This window comes from Grampus griseus (assembly GCF_964374135.1).
Source record: "Grampus griseus genome assembly, chromosome: 10".
In the NCBI taxonomy this organism is placed as follows: domain Eukaryota; kingdom Metazoa; phylum Chordata; class Mammalia; order Artiodactyla; family Delphinidae; genus Grampus; species Grampus griseus.
The window spans coordinates 65,626,274-65,640,440 of NC_139004.1; the positions used below are offsets into that span (position 1 = coordinate 65,626,274).

The 14,167-nt window shown below is 47.7% G+C and overlaps 1 protein-coding gene across 1 annotated transcript in view; it reads left to right on the plus strand.

The window, feature by feature from the left end:
* Positions 1–670: 670 nt before the first annotated feature.
* The window catches only part of BSN (bassoon presynaptic cytomatrix protein), a gene marked incomplete at both ends in the record, with an annotated part of 84,624 nt that continues 71,127 nt past the window's right edge, over positions 671–14,167 (plus strand). The window contains one exon of the mRNA XM_082664646.1: positions 671–864. Coding sequence (XP_082520772.1) covers positions 671–864 — 194 coding nt within the window. The remainder of the gene's footprint in view (positions 865–14,167) is intronic.

The window sequence follows — 14,167 nt, forward strand, 5'->3', positions numbered from 1 at the left end:
CCCCAGCTAGCCTTTGAGACCCTCATAACCAGCCCCATCACCCAGCATCCTTTATCTCCGTCCTCCCATGACATCGTGCCTCTTAACACTCTTGTTTATTTGCGTTTCCAACTCCTAAACATCCTTTAATGCCACACTCGGTGTCCCCTCTCTGAGGCCTGTTCCCACAAAGTCTGCCAGGTGGGACACTGAAGTTACCCAAATGAGAGCTCCCACTCCCAAGTTCTCCGAGTCAGAAAGCGCCACTGACTCCAGGGCAGGGCACGGCGCGACGCCCCCACGGCCCCTTCTCGTGATCCGTGTCCCTCCAATCCTGGTTGGGTGGGAAGCTCCCACCAACCGCCGCTGGGCTCCTGGTAGCACTCGCCGTTCGCGTCGGCCTCAGACGGCGCATGCGCTGCCGCCGGTGGCTGTTTCCCTGCGACCCCGCTTCTGGCTCGTGTACTAGAGTCCTCACGGGCTGGCGGGAGCGCGCGCACGCGTGGGGGGCGTCGTGAGCAGGGAAGGGGCACCCGAGCCGCGCATGCGCAGCGGCAGGCGGCGGCGCGAGCAGAGCTGGGAGATGATGGCGGCGGCGGCGGCGGCGGCGGCGGCACGGAGTGTGTGAGCAGCAGCCCGGGAACCGCCGGCCCGGGCCCAGTGCGACCCCGACCCCGCCCGCCCGCCCGCCATGGGCAACGAGGCCAGCCTGGAGGGCGGCGCTGGCGACGGGCCGCTGCCGCCCGGCGGCTCCGGCCCCGGCCCCGGCGCAGGGAAGCCGCCTTCAGCACCGGCTGGTGGAGGACAGCTCCCGGCGTCAGGCGGGGCGCGGGCAACCGCCGGACCACCGGGTCCAGGCCCCGGGCCCGGTGCCGGCCCGGGCACGTAAGTGCGGGACACGGCGGCGCCCGGGGGGCGGGGATCTGTAGCTTGAGGCCGAGGCCGGGGCCGGGGCCCACGACCCTGCGGTCTAGTCTGGACAGCGAGGTCGGACGTCCGGCCACACTTAGAACCCAGCTGGTTTGGCATGAGCGGGTGGTCGCGGGAAGCGGCCCTCCCTTTACAGCCGCCCTGCCTTAGTAAAGCAGAATGGTGAGCGCAGGGTCAGTCCGGGCCTGCAGACCGTGACTCCGTCACGAACCCCAAATTCGCTTCCTCCCCAATGCCGGGCTAAGGAGGGGCTTATGTAACCTCTGCTGGGTCCCTCTGCACTGGGGAGCAATGGGACGGAAAGCGTCCTCCCTGTCTGCTGGAGTCTGCATGTGTCCATTGTGTTGGGCCAAGGAAAGAGCACAATGGGAGTGGCTGTCAGGGAAGATAAGTGTCACTGCGAGGAACAGAAAGATGTGGAAATAGTTGAACCATGAACTTGGTCATGTGCTTTCCTCAGGCATTTAGTGGCTAAAATCATCTTTGGAGGAAGGGAAAATGCCACTGGACACCAAAAGGTACTTATTTAGGCTCATAAATACTAACAGGGTCATGTGCTTTCACAATGGTTTAGTGAAAAACACTTTGGGGTGAAGCAAAACTGCAGTTTAATCATCTAGAACCAAATATGTTCTCTTATGATTTAGATTACCACCTCAGATCAGTGGAATGTTTTAAACAGAACATATCTGATCAAATACTGTGAAACCAGCTTGTTTAAAATGCATCCCGAGGTCCTATAAACAATCAAGTGGCAGTAAATGCAGTGGAAGGAAATGCCAATATATAATAAACCAGTAGACTGAAAACTCAGGAAAGCTACCAAGAGACAACAAGATAAAATGGAAGGCATTATCTTTACACCAAACAGACCTGGGGAGTAGCAAAACTGGGGAGTGCTTCTGGATCCATGTGAGTCTGCTGATAATGTTGCCTTGGCTTCTCTGTGTGGGAGCGCATAAACTGTGAGGGAGCATAATTTTTGATTCTTTAGCTGCCCAACTGTGCCTCTCATGTGGTTATTTTCTCAGAAGTTGTTTCTTAGACAATTAACAGTAATGAAAGGCTCTTAGTAGCCTGAAACCTGCCACAGACAGGCCAGCCTGTGACCATCCCTTTTAGAGTAGGGATTTGCCCGTTTTACATTAGCTATTATGGTAATGCAGTTGGATAGCACACAGTTCTTAGCACTGCAAATACTGTCCATTTTGCTGCGTGTTGAGCTGCTGTTTGAGTTTTAGCTTGGGGGAGGCTCACTCAGGCTTTAGAGCTCTCCTTCCAAAGGAAAGCATCTACGGCTGAGTGGAAAAACACATTGTTGTTAGGAGTTCTCTATATGGGAAATTTGTCATTTCTCTTCTGATAACCAAACAGGCTAGTCTGCTTGTAGTTTATCTAATGTTGCAGAGCCAAGCATATGAAAATTTGGAAAGACTAGGGCAGCCCAAAGACACAGGAAGAGGCTAGTGTCTATTCATATTCCTTTTCAGTATTTCATTTCTACCGTGTCTATGTGTTCTGCTACAGGGCAGACCCATGAACTACTGTGGGTTAGGGAACCATGGGCTCCTGCTGGATTTAGCAGTCACATAATCTCACTCCTGGCTGTGGGCAGGAGTGGACCTGTGGAGCTAAGGTCCTACAGCTGTCAGGCTCAGGGGGTGAGCTGGCTATTTGTCACCAAAGCTCTGAATTGGGGGCCCTTAGGAGATGGGATTTACTCTTCCAGCTGATATTTGCTTGTCAGAGCATCTCAGCTGAGCTGCATCTCCATGATACGTCTCTCCTTCAGCATCAGAATGGCTTCTACTTCCTCTCACCAGAGCGTCTCAGGTACCTGATGCCAAATTTAGCATGTTCTGTTCCGAGATGCTGCTGAACAGATTGGCCCATTGATGGAGAAAAAGCCCTGTGGCATGTGCTTCTGGGCATTCGGGAAAGGCATTGGCATAGTTTCAAGCCAGCTTGTGAATTTGGGGGAATTATATTGTGAATAGAGGTAGGTGGAGGGCCAGGTAAGGGGGAGGTAATTTTACTGACCCCAAAGGGGAATGGAACTGAGGTCCTGGGGGAGTTGATTCCTGTCTCTTTCCTGTTGCTGTATTACCCCTTGTCACCCCAGGTTGAATTAGTCTTTTCATCCTCATACTGAGCTGACTTGGGTTCTGTGAGGGGGCAGCTCCAGCATCTGTGGCTGAAGAGCTTGACTAGAATCCTGTGAGTAGCAGTGCCACCACACCCATAGTGCCGCCTCTTAACCTCTTTGGATGATATGGCACTTTGGGCATCAGAGAGTCTCTCAAGGCAGGGCTCTCTGCTTCTGGTCTCAGGGTCACATGTGCAGTTATATACGTTGTGCCTTTCCCAAGGACTGCCAGGTCAGGGAAGGCTGAACTCTATCTCAGGCTCCAAGCTATATGCCTTGGTATGGGCTGCATCTTCCTACAGGAAGGGGCACCTTTCACTTATTCATTCATTCACTTATTTTTATGGTGGAATGCCTGATGTACAGTGAAGGTCCCAAGTTGATGGGATTTTACTTGTACACACATCACCAGTTCAAGAGAAATTTTATGAGTACTCCAGAAAGCACCTTTTAAAAAAATTGCACAAAGAAGCCACGTAGACCAGTGGCGGCCTGTTTAATCTACACCAGCTCTGCGGACTTGCAGAACTTTGACATTTGCAAATTGATCTTTAGTCAATCAACCAAGGTATATTTACTGGTATCAAGAGCAAGCACTGTGCTGGGCTTTGTGGAGGGTCTGGAAGAATATATGATGCTCCCCTGTCCTATAGCACCTCACAGTCTGGTTGGTCAGATAGCTCTTGAAGAGCTCTCAGAGAACAAAGTCATGGAAGGTTCCTAGGAGTGACACTGTAGGCAGCTCAGTGTCTGAGAAGTGTCAAATAGGTAGTGCTTATAGAAGGGTTGTCAAGTGAGAAGAGTGGAGAGGCAGAGCCAGGCTTCAAAAGAAGGAGAATCCCAAGACTCTTGGGAGAGTGATGGGGATCTAAGAGGTGGAGAGAGATAGAAATGACACGAGGAGCGTGGTTTACACAGGCAGGGACAGTGAGCAGAGATTGGGGCTGAGTGCAGGGGTGTGGAAAGCTGGGGCAAACCAGGTAAGGCGCCTCCCGCTCTTTACCCCATTGAAATTGGTGATCAGTGCTGAGCTCTCACTCACTTTCAGTCCAGGGAGACATCTTGAGCCAAAGGCAGCTGGGCACAGAGAGCCTGGGCATTTGCTGGAAGGTGGTTGAAGCTGCTCTGAGAACCATACCCAGCGTTCCTTTCTCAAGATGGGTTTGCCATAATTATATCTCAAAAATGAATGAATGAATGAATGAATGGATTTGTCAGGCATAGTATCTCTGGTTTGGGATTAGCCAGACTTGTTATACTATGTCAGCTATCAGTCAGGCTCTAGAAAAATCTGGGATTAATTTGTAAGGCTAAAATGAAAGGATACAATTGTTAGGTTTGGAAATAATGATCCTTTATTATTTAGAGATCCTGTGAGGCCATTGGATTCTCATGGAGGGCATGTCATGGAGTTTGCGCTTAAGTGACCTAACATCTGAATGGTGATGATGTCAAAAGCTCACCCAAAGGGGGCAACCATTTTTGCATTTCTTGCCAGGGAGAGAGGGACAGTTTTGATAATATAGCTGTTCCTAGCATTAGTAAGACTGATAAGATGCTGCAGATACAAAAAAAAAAGTTATGGATGCATTAAGGGGAGGAAGTCTATTTTATTTTAAAAAAACTTTTTATTATGGAAAATTTCAAACATACATACATAAAAGTAGAGAGAATAAGTTAATAAGCTCCCATGTTCCCATTGCCCAGCCACCACCATCATCAGCTCATGGCTGATTAAGTTTATCTATCTCCCTCACTTCCACCCCCATCTTCAAGATATCCCAACATTTCATCATCAATATTTTAGTGTCTATTTCTAAGAAATAAGGGATTTGTAAAAACATTACCATAGCACCATGATCATATCTAAACAGCTAACATTCTCTTCTTAATCTCAGCAAATATCCTGTCAGGGTTCAGTTTTTTTGATTATCTTATTAATTTATTTTTACAATTGGTTTGTTGGAACTGTGAACTAAACAGGATCTACACATTGCATTTGTCTGATACATCTCTTCAGTTTCTTTAAATCTGTATGTTCCTTCTCCTTTTTTCCCCGTTGCGATTTATGATTGGCTGTGTTATTTGTCCTGTGGTTTCTCATATTCTGGATTATGCTGATTGTATCCTTGTGGTGTTATTTAAGATGTTCTTCTGTCCCGTATTTTTCCTGAAAACTGGGAATTACATCTAGAAGCCACTCAGAATCACATTTCTCTTTTTGGCCAATAAATTCTAGCTTTTTAAGAAAGAGTTCGTTGAGGGCTTCAGATGTGAAGGGACTGAGAGTTTGTTGAAAGTAGATCTAGACTTTGGACTAGTTTGGGAACCAAAGAACAATACAGTGGGCCACTTTTCTGTTCTTTTTCTAAATTTCTCCTTCCACTGAGTAGGTTTGGTTCTGAGTTTAAGAAGTCAAAGCTTTCAGAGCCCCTGGATCACACCTTTTCACTCCAGCATAACAGGGGGAGCCTTCCCTGTATATGTAAGTAGCAGGCTGCTAGGAGAGAGGATTTGGGGCTTCAGTAAATCCTCCCCCTTTTCATAGGTCCTGCACATTTGAATGGGGCCCTTTCCCCTAATCTGTGATGGATGTGGGGAGGGGCAGACCTTGCTATGTGTGGGCTGCTTGGGGAGAATCTGTACCTGGAGCCTGTGGCCCATACGCAATCAGTTGGTGCTGACTGTGGAGACAGGTTGGCAAAGCTGTCGTAATAGTTATAACTACCATTGCTGGGTGCCTGTTCCACCATAGTCATTCCTCTAGGTGTTTTACACACACTTATTCCTCACTCCACCTGCCTGGCCATACAGCTCCTGCAGGCTCCATCTGTCCTGGCCTTATTCGTCCTTCCTTCCCAGGGACTCACTTTTTAAAATGGTGAAATGGTGGCTGAGACCTACCTGCCAGCAGCAAGGGCCAAGTGTCACTTTAGGACTTGAGGCCCTCCTAGTAAGCTGGGACTTGGTGGACAATCCAGCTCTGGGGACTCCTATCTCAATTGGTGCCAGGGGCATGTCATGCTGGTGTTGGTACTGCATTCGTAGGACTTGCGCAGGTTCCTTTCCTGTAGGGCCTTCTGCCATCTCCTTTCACCATTGTAGTGGTGGAAGCTGATTGTAGCTGGGGAATGAATTAGGACCCTGGCCTATGGTAAGGGAGATGAATTCTGGTGTCCCACCCCCACTGTGGATTGGGCCTCTGGTGGGGACCTGTCCCTTTCTGGGATTCTCTCAGTGCATGTGTCTTATACTTTAGGTTCTGGCCAGCTGTGCCTGTAGGATGGAGAAGAGGAGCATGCTCCCTGATTGATCTGTGCTAAACCTTGGGTGCCCAGGCTGGTCTCAGGGCTGCTTTGATCTCTCCTTCCCGTACTTTGCTCTTAGGGGCATCTAGGGTTAAGAGAGCCTTGCTCTAGCAGAGCCCTCTTACGTGGTATCTCCACTTCTTTCTAACAGGAGGGTCACACGGAGGCATATTGGGAGGCTCCAGAGAACTTTAGGTCACCCTTGAGATCAAATCCAGATTTCTTTGGAGAGGCCTGGCTGCTTCTGAAGTGGTGGGACTGCTGTCAGGGCCAAAGGTGAGGAAGAGATTTTCCCTAAGGAGTAGTGTAAGGACTTGGTCCCAACCACTGAGGAGATCAAAGAGCCTCAGCAGCTTGTCTAGGAGCTCACACAAGGATCACCCAACCTGGTCCTATCTGGGACTGCCCCTATACCCAGAGGAGCCCAAGCTCTCCAGTGCCCCAGGCTCAGGGAGGGGGATGTGCCTGCCCCCCCGCCAGGGATGCTGGAAGAACCAGTAAGACACTTGGGTGCTTAGGAGGAAAGGAGAGGTAAGGAAATTTCCTGGTAGTCACATCCATACATTGGATACGTTCACGTGTGCTGGTAGGTAATAAGGATCGTCTGCACTTTTTGTATACGGGAGCAGTTATGAGGGATTTCTACAGTTAAATTCTACTTAGAAGTAGGAGGACTTTAAAGTGATGTTCAGCCACGTATTCAGGAAACCCTTTGCTGAGCACCTACTGGATGCCTATCCCTGGGTGAAATGTGAGGAACAAAGGAAGGCGCAGGATATGGGCTCTGCCCTCAAAAGGGCTCACAGCGTGATGGGAGAGAAAGAGAGACAAGTTCAAATCTTTACCCTCAACTTCCCTAAATTAGAGTTTGCTCCTGCCTTCTCTTTGTCTCACAGAGGTAAGAGAAATGAGCACACGATTAAAAGGGTTTGTATTATTTCATCTTCTAAAATAGTAGAGCACATATTTGTATGGTGTTCAACAGCTTACAAAACACATTCACAGCACTAACTTACTCTGTTGGGAGCTCCAAAGGTCTAACATGAGAGATTCAGAAGAACAGCCAGCTAGCTGACTTTAGCAAACCCAAATGCCATACACTGAGCACAGCTGGAGAACCACGTCACTTCCCTGCCTCCTGTTCTCAGAAGATGGAAAATTTAGCAAGAGGATGGGAGGGCCTTGAGGACAGGAAAAGGATCTGGAAGTAGGACATTTGAGCAAAGGATGGGGTAGGGTGGGGTGGGGGATGAAGAATGGTGGAAGCATCCTGGGTGGGGGTCAGAAACTCAGGTTTTAATCAGTCCTGATGTTGCCTGAAACTGGCTGTACGTGTTGGGTAGGTCCTCAGTTTTTTTCCATCTGTAAAATGAGAAATTTAACTAAATAATCCCCAAAGTCTCCTCCACCTCTGACAGCTTATTTCTGTGAGATGATTGAAAAGGAAGGGGGATGCTTCCCACTGTTCAGCTTCACAGAGGAGAGAAAACAAGTACAATGTGCAGCCTTTAGGTTAATTAGAAGAGCTTTAAATGAAGAGGATTGCTCTTCCATTGTGCCCCAGAGATCTTCCGGAGTGGACAAAATGACCTCACAATCAAGCCTGGAGCCAGGAGAGGGACTGGCTGCTGCCTTGCCAATTGGTTGCTCCTGGTAAACACGGGCTTTTGAAAAGCTCTTGGCATCCTTCTACTGGCTTGGCTGGCCAGCCAGCAAGGCTCCCACCTGGACCTGCAGAGCCTGCTGCAGGATCCCTTTTCCCAGCCGTGCTCGACTGCTTATCTCCTGAGTGTTGTCCCATCCATATCCCACAGGTGCTCTGGCAGCAGCCAGTGTGCTCACGTTTTCCAGGGGAGCCAGAGTTAGCAAACACTTTGTGGTGGGGGAGGTGGGGCATGGATAGGGCTGGCCTGAAAGAGACTTTAGTTCTGCCCCCTCCAGTTGGCAGTTGTACAGCTTCCTTCCCTTGTAGAGTGAGGAGATGGATGTGGTACTCACTGCAGTTTCTCCTGTAGCTCCGTGGGTTTTGTGGGCTCAGGCCAGGTCTCCTCCAATGTCAAGGTCTGGCATGTGAGACCACATCCTTCAGGAGCATGGTTTAGCTTCAGCACGTGATATGTTTGCTCTGTCCTCCTTTTATTTTGAGCATCTAATCCAACACCTAATGGATACCGGAATGGCTGCTTCCATATTCCCTGAAGGCAGGAGCTCTGCCTTGGTGCGAATACCCCAGTGGTCCGTGGCCTCTGGTCCCTCCCAGGCAGATGATTCCACTGTTGGAAAGTTCTTCTTTCCCTTTGTGTGTCTCCTTATACCTCCTGTCTCTGGGTGCTGGCTCTGCCCTCTGGGCCAGCTGACTTATCCGCTCACAGGTTTGGCAGGAGCTCACTGTGCTCTCACCTCCTCAACCCTGGTCTTGTCTCTAGGCTTCTCCAACTCCTGTGGCTGGAATGTGACTCTGGGACCCTTGCTGACCTGGGCTGTCCTGCCCAAGACTGTCAGATCCTGAGGACAGGAAGGCTCAAAGAACAGGGCTCAGGGCTCAGCATGTCACATGGACTGTGAGTGACAGTCTGAAGGATGAGGGGCCTTGGCTTATGTAGCCTGAGAACACCATCCTACACCTTTCTGAGCACTCTCTGTCACTGCACCACACAGTTGTCCAGCCTCATGCTGGGCATCTCAGCATGAAGGCTGGATTCCCTCCATCCTGGGCTTGTGCGACCTGAGTGTGAATCTTTGGGGGTTCTGCATGGGTCCCTGCCATGACATCTCTGGTTGTACTTAGAGATCCCTTCCAACCTAGTGAGACCCTTTTGGATCCTGACTCTGTCCTCTGAACTGGGGTAATAACTAAGGCAGTGTGATTGTTTCAGTAATCATGCTATGTGAACTTCTCCCTTTCCTATGGCCTTGTGAGCCCACTTTCCAAACCCCTTTATCTGATCTTGAGTGGCCAGTGTTGGGTTGTAGAGGCCACAGCCTTGCTAGCTTGGGTTTGGAGTGGTGCCAGCTGAGGACAGCGGCAGAGACAGGGCTGGATTGGAGAGGCAGCCACTGCTTGCATCTTAGCCATGGCAGCCCCGGTGCAGGCTTGTCCTTCCCGGGTTGGCCAGGTCATGCTGGCCTCTCTTTGGGGTGCGTTGGCCTTTGGCTCTGTAGGTTAGATGTCCCCAGGGGCAGCACGTACTCTGCAGATGAAAGTTTCAAACACACATAAAAGGAGAGAAGATGGTATGGTGAACTCCCTCCTGTGACCCCATCACCCAGCTTCAACAACGATCAGTGTTTTGCCAACTTGTTTCATCTATATTCCTCCAATTTTTTTTTTTTTGGCTGGATTATTTTCAGTCAAAATCCTAACATATCATTCCACTCATAAATACTTTAGGATGTACCTCTCATAGTTAAAAGATATTTTAATTTTAATCCAATGACATTATCACAGCCAACAAAAGTTAACTGTAATTTTTTTTCAACTTTATTTATTTACGTATTTATTTATGGCTGCGTTGGGTCTTTGTTGCTGCGCGCGGGCTTTCTCTAGTTGCGGCGAGTAGGGGCTACTTGTTGCGGTGCGTGGGCTTCTCATTGCAGTGGCTTCTCTTGTTGTGGAGCACAGGCTCTGGGTGTGCGGGCTTCAGTAGTTGTGACTCGCGGGCTCTAGAGCGCAGGCTCAGTAGCTGTGGTGCACGGGCTTAGTTGCTCCACAGCATGTGGGATCTTCCCTCTAATTTCTTAATATAACCTAATACCTAGTCCATGTTCAATTTTCCTTGATTATCTCAAAAATGACTTTTTATTTAAAAGATTTTTTTATTAAAAAAAATTTTTTTTAGCAAGAGAAAACACAGATTTTTATTTATGTATGTATGGGGGAGTTCAGAGAAAAATGTGATTTCCAAAAATGACTTTTGAGAGTTTGTTTGTTCAAATCAGAATCCAAACAAACCTTGCATATATATAGACTATTATATATATGTAATGTATATATGTGTGCTTATTTCAAAATAATGATAGATATTTTTACTAACAATACTACTGAATGTAGTTTAAAATTCGCTTGTAGTTTCTTTTGTCCTTAGTTTATATATTTTCAGGAATATGTAGTCAAAGTTCTGTGTTTTATTTATTTATTTTAAAATATTTATTTATTTATTTATTTGGCTGCACCAGGTCTTAGTTGCAGCACGCAGGATCTTCGTTTCTGAGTGCGGGATCTTTTAGTTGCAGCATGCGGGATCTAGTTCCCTGACCAGGGATTGAACCCGGACTCCCTGCATTGGGAGCGTGGAGTCTCAATCACTGGACCACCAGGGAAGTCCCAAAGTTCTGTGTTTTAGAGCTATTAGAAATGATTCTTCTCTGTGTGGTTATGCTACTAAGAGGCTATACAATTAAGGTTTGGTTTTTTTTTTTTCCAGTTTGTGTTCAGTTTGTAAGGATTGCCTTTTGATCTCTTACCTGTTGCCACTGTCATACTGCACAGTAAGTCAACCAAAACTCAGTGGCTTCAAATAGCAATTTTTAATTCTCACTCATGCATCTGCATGCTGGCTAGAATTCATTGATCTAGGCTGGGCTCCAGGCTGTAGGTGAGTCCAGGTCTGCTCCACGTGTCTCTCATCCTCCTCAGACAGCAGGCTAGCCAGGGCATGTTCTTCCGATGGTGATGACAGATGCACAAGAGGGCATACTTAACCACACACAATTTCAAGCCTCTGCTTGAAATGACACATCTGCTAACATTTCTTTAGTCAAAGCAATTTTTAGTTAAGCCCAAAATCAAGGTGTGGTACTGTAGTTATTATGGCTACCTAACAAATTACCCCAAAACTCAGTGGTATAAAACATCCATTACTTTGCTTATTAGATTCTGTAGGTCAGGAATTCAGGCAGGGCACAGTGGGATGGCTTATTTCTGCTTCACAATGTCTGGAGCTTCAGCTGGAAGAGTTGAAAGCTGGGGACTGGAATCATTTGACATGTCTTCATCATTTACATGTCTTACAGCTGATGCTGGCTATTAGCTGGGAGGGCCTCAGTGCTTCTCCATGTGGACTAGATTGAGCTTCCTCACAACATGGTTACTGGGTTCCAAGGGTGTCCTGAGAAAGGAAGTCAGGTGGAGACTGTGCTGCCTTTATTACCTAATCTCAAAAGATGTGCATTGTTACTTCTGCCACACTCCATTCATTGGGGCAGTCACAAAGTCCTGCCCAGGTTTGAGAGGAGGAGGCAGACTCCATCTCTTGATTGCGAGTGTCCAGGTTCTATAAGAGCATATGAGGGCTTCCCTGGTGGCGCAGTAGTTAAGAATCCGCCTGCCAATGCAGGGGACGTGGGTTTGAGCCCTGGTCTGGGAAGATTCCACATGCTGCGGAGCAACTAAGCCTGTGTGCCACAACTACTGAGCCTGCACTCTATAGCCCACAAGCCACAACTACTGAGCCCACATGCCGCAACTACTGAAGCCCACGTGCCTAGAGCCCGTGCTCCACAACAAGAGAAACCACTGCAATGAGAAGTCTGCGCACTGCAACGAAGAGTAGCTCCCCCTTGCTGCAACTAGAGGAAACCCGTGCACAGCAATGAAAACCCAACACAGCCAAAAAATAAAAATAAATAAATTTTTAAAAAAAGTTCATACGAGGGAATTTGCTGGTGGTCCAGTGGTTAGAACTGCAGGGGGCGCGGGTTCAATCCCTGGTTGGGGAACTAAGATCCTGCATTCCGTGTAGCTTGGCCAAAAAAAAAAAAAAGAGCATATGAGACTGGAAATTTCGCTGAGGTTATTTTCAAAAATAGAGTCTGCTGCAGCTGGGAAAATATACTGCACCTCTAGTGGGAGGAATTGCAAAGTCACATGGTAAAGGGCAGAAATCCACAGAAGGTAAAGAATGGAGAACAATGCCATCTACCATATTTTTTCTTTACCATTTAATTTTCTTAAAATTATTTAAAACTTTCATGTGATTCCAAATAAAACAAGGTGTATTGAGAGAAGTCCAGTTCCATCTTGTTGCCTTCCACTTTGTTCTCTGCCTTCCCTGATAAGAAACCATTTTTATCAGATTTTTCCATTGTTTCTTTTAGAAAATATGAGGAAAAATATACATTTATTTACCTTTCTTTTGTATATAAAAGGTAACAGATTCTAAACACTATTCTATACTTTGCCTTTTTTTCACTTAATATATCCTGAAGATCTCCTCATAGCAGAATATAGAAATTCTCCTGATTTCTTTTTGCATCTGGGCACTGCTCTATCATATGCACATGCTATGGTTTTCCCTTGGCATCAACCTGTGTCCAGTCTTTTGCTCTTACAGATAGCACCACAGTGAGGAACCTGGTATCTGTGTCATTTTGTATTTTTACCAGTGTATCTATGGGATATTGTGTGTTTTTTCCACTGTATCTGTAGGATAGTTTCCTGTTGGATGCGGAAACAAAATGGTGAATGCACATTTTGCTATGTGTTGCCAAGCCTGAGGGGCAAGGGCAGAAGCTGGGAGCTAGTGAGGGGCTTGAAAGGTATTCAGGTGTGAGAGGATGGTCACTGGACGAGAATGAGGAGGGGGTGATGGGGAGTGGGGAGAGGGTGAGAGTGCTGAAAAGTGCTCAACTTCTGAATATATTGTGCAGGATGGCTAAAGGGTTGGCTTTGAAGGGTTAGAAAAAGAAAGGAGTCAGGAGGACTCCTGAGTTTTGACCTGAACATCTGGTGCACACTGAGGGCAACAAGGATGGGGTCTAAGATCAGGAGTTTTTTCCTGGACAACTTGTGTTTTAGAGGCATCCAAGTGAGATGTTAGGTAGGCGGCTGGGTATTCTAGTCCCGGCTAAAAACATAAAGTAGCACTTCACCTGCAAATGCTTTAATATTGATGCCACCTGGTTCCTACAAGCACTCTGAGAAAGAAATAAGGAAGAGGAATAAATTGAGGCCATACTGGAGTTCCAAGAGGGCAAGTCAAGTATGCTCAACTCAACAAGCATTTATTTTATCAAATGAAGTGCTAGAAATGAAAGCATTCACAAGAGGCCTGGCATTAAATGCCAACTGGTGCCTGGTTCCTGCCCAGGGCTGAGGATATAAAGGTGAACAGGTAGATTAGCATCCCTGTTTCCTACTACAGAGAACCTTTGAGTTAAACTTGATTGAAGGTATGGACTCTGCCCTCTGGGAACTCTGACTCACTCATTGGGAGATGCTCAGAAAGCCCACTGTGGTCCATCCTTCTCATCTTCACACACAGCTGCTAAAATAGATACAGAATTTGAGCCTCAGACCAGAGAGTTTACTTGAAAGTTCCGGCCCATCCCACAGGCTCTCAGAATTCATTGCTGGTTGGATCTGAAGCCCAGACCACCAGAGCCACAGAGAACACCCTCTCACTGTAGGAAGAGTATCGCTGTTTCTTCTTAACCCTCACTTATATTCATGAAACTCCAGGAAGGCTGGACTGTGGTGTGGGAGAGGGTTCCCTTGGCAGATTTTGGGGATTAGGAAGAGGGCAGGAGGGAGGGAGCTCCAAGTCTGTGGTTGCTGCTCTGGGGTAGTGATCTGCTCATGGGCATCTGGGGTAGAGATAACATAATTTGACTCTGTGATGTACATTTCTCTGGGCCCTGGGGCCTGGGTGCAGGCTGTGGCACACGGAGCTGGCTCCAAAGCCGGTGGACTGGAGTAGGTCTTTCCCAGTGGCCAAGCATTCTTCTCTGCTCCCCTCCTGTACTGAAGCACTTTTGCAAATGATAGTGCTTAGTGCTAACTGCCAGGGTGAGAGAGGCTTCCTGC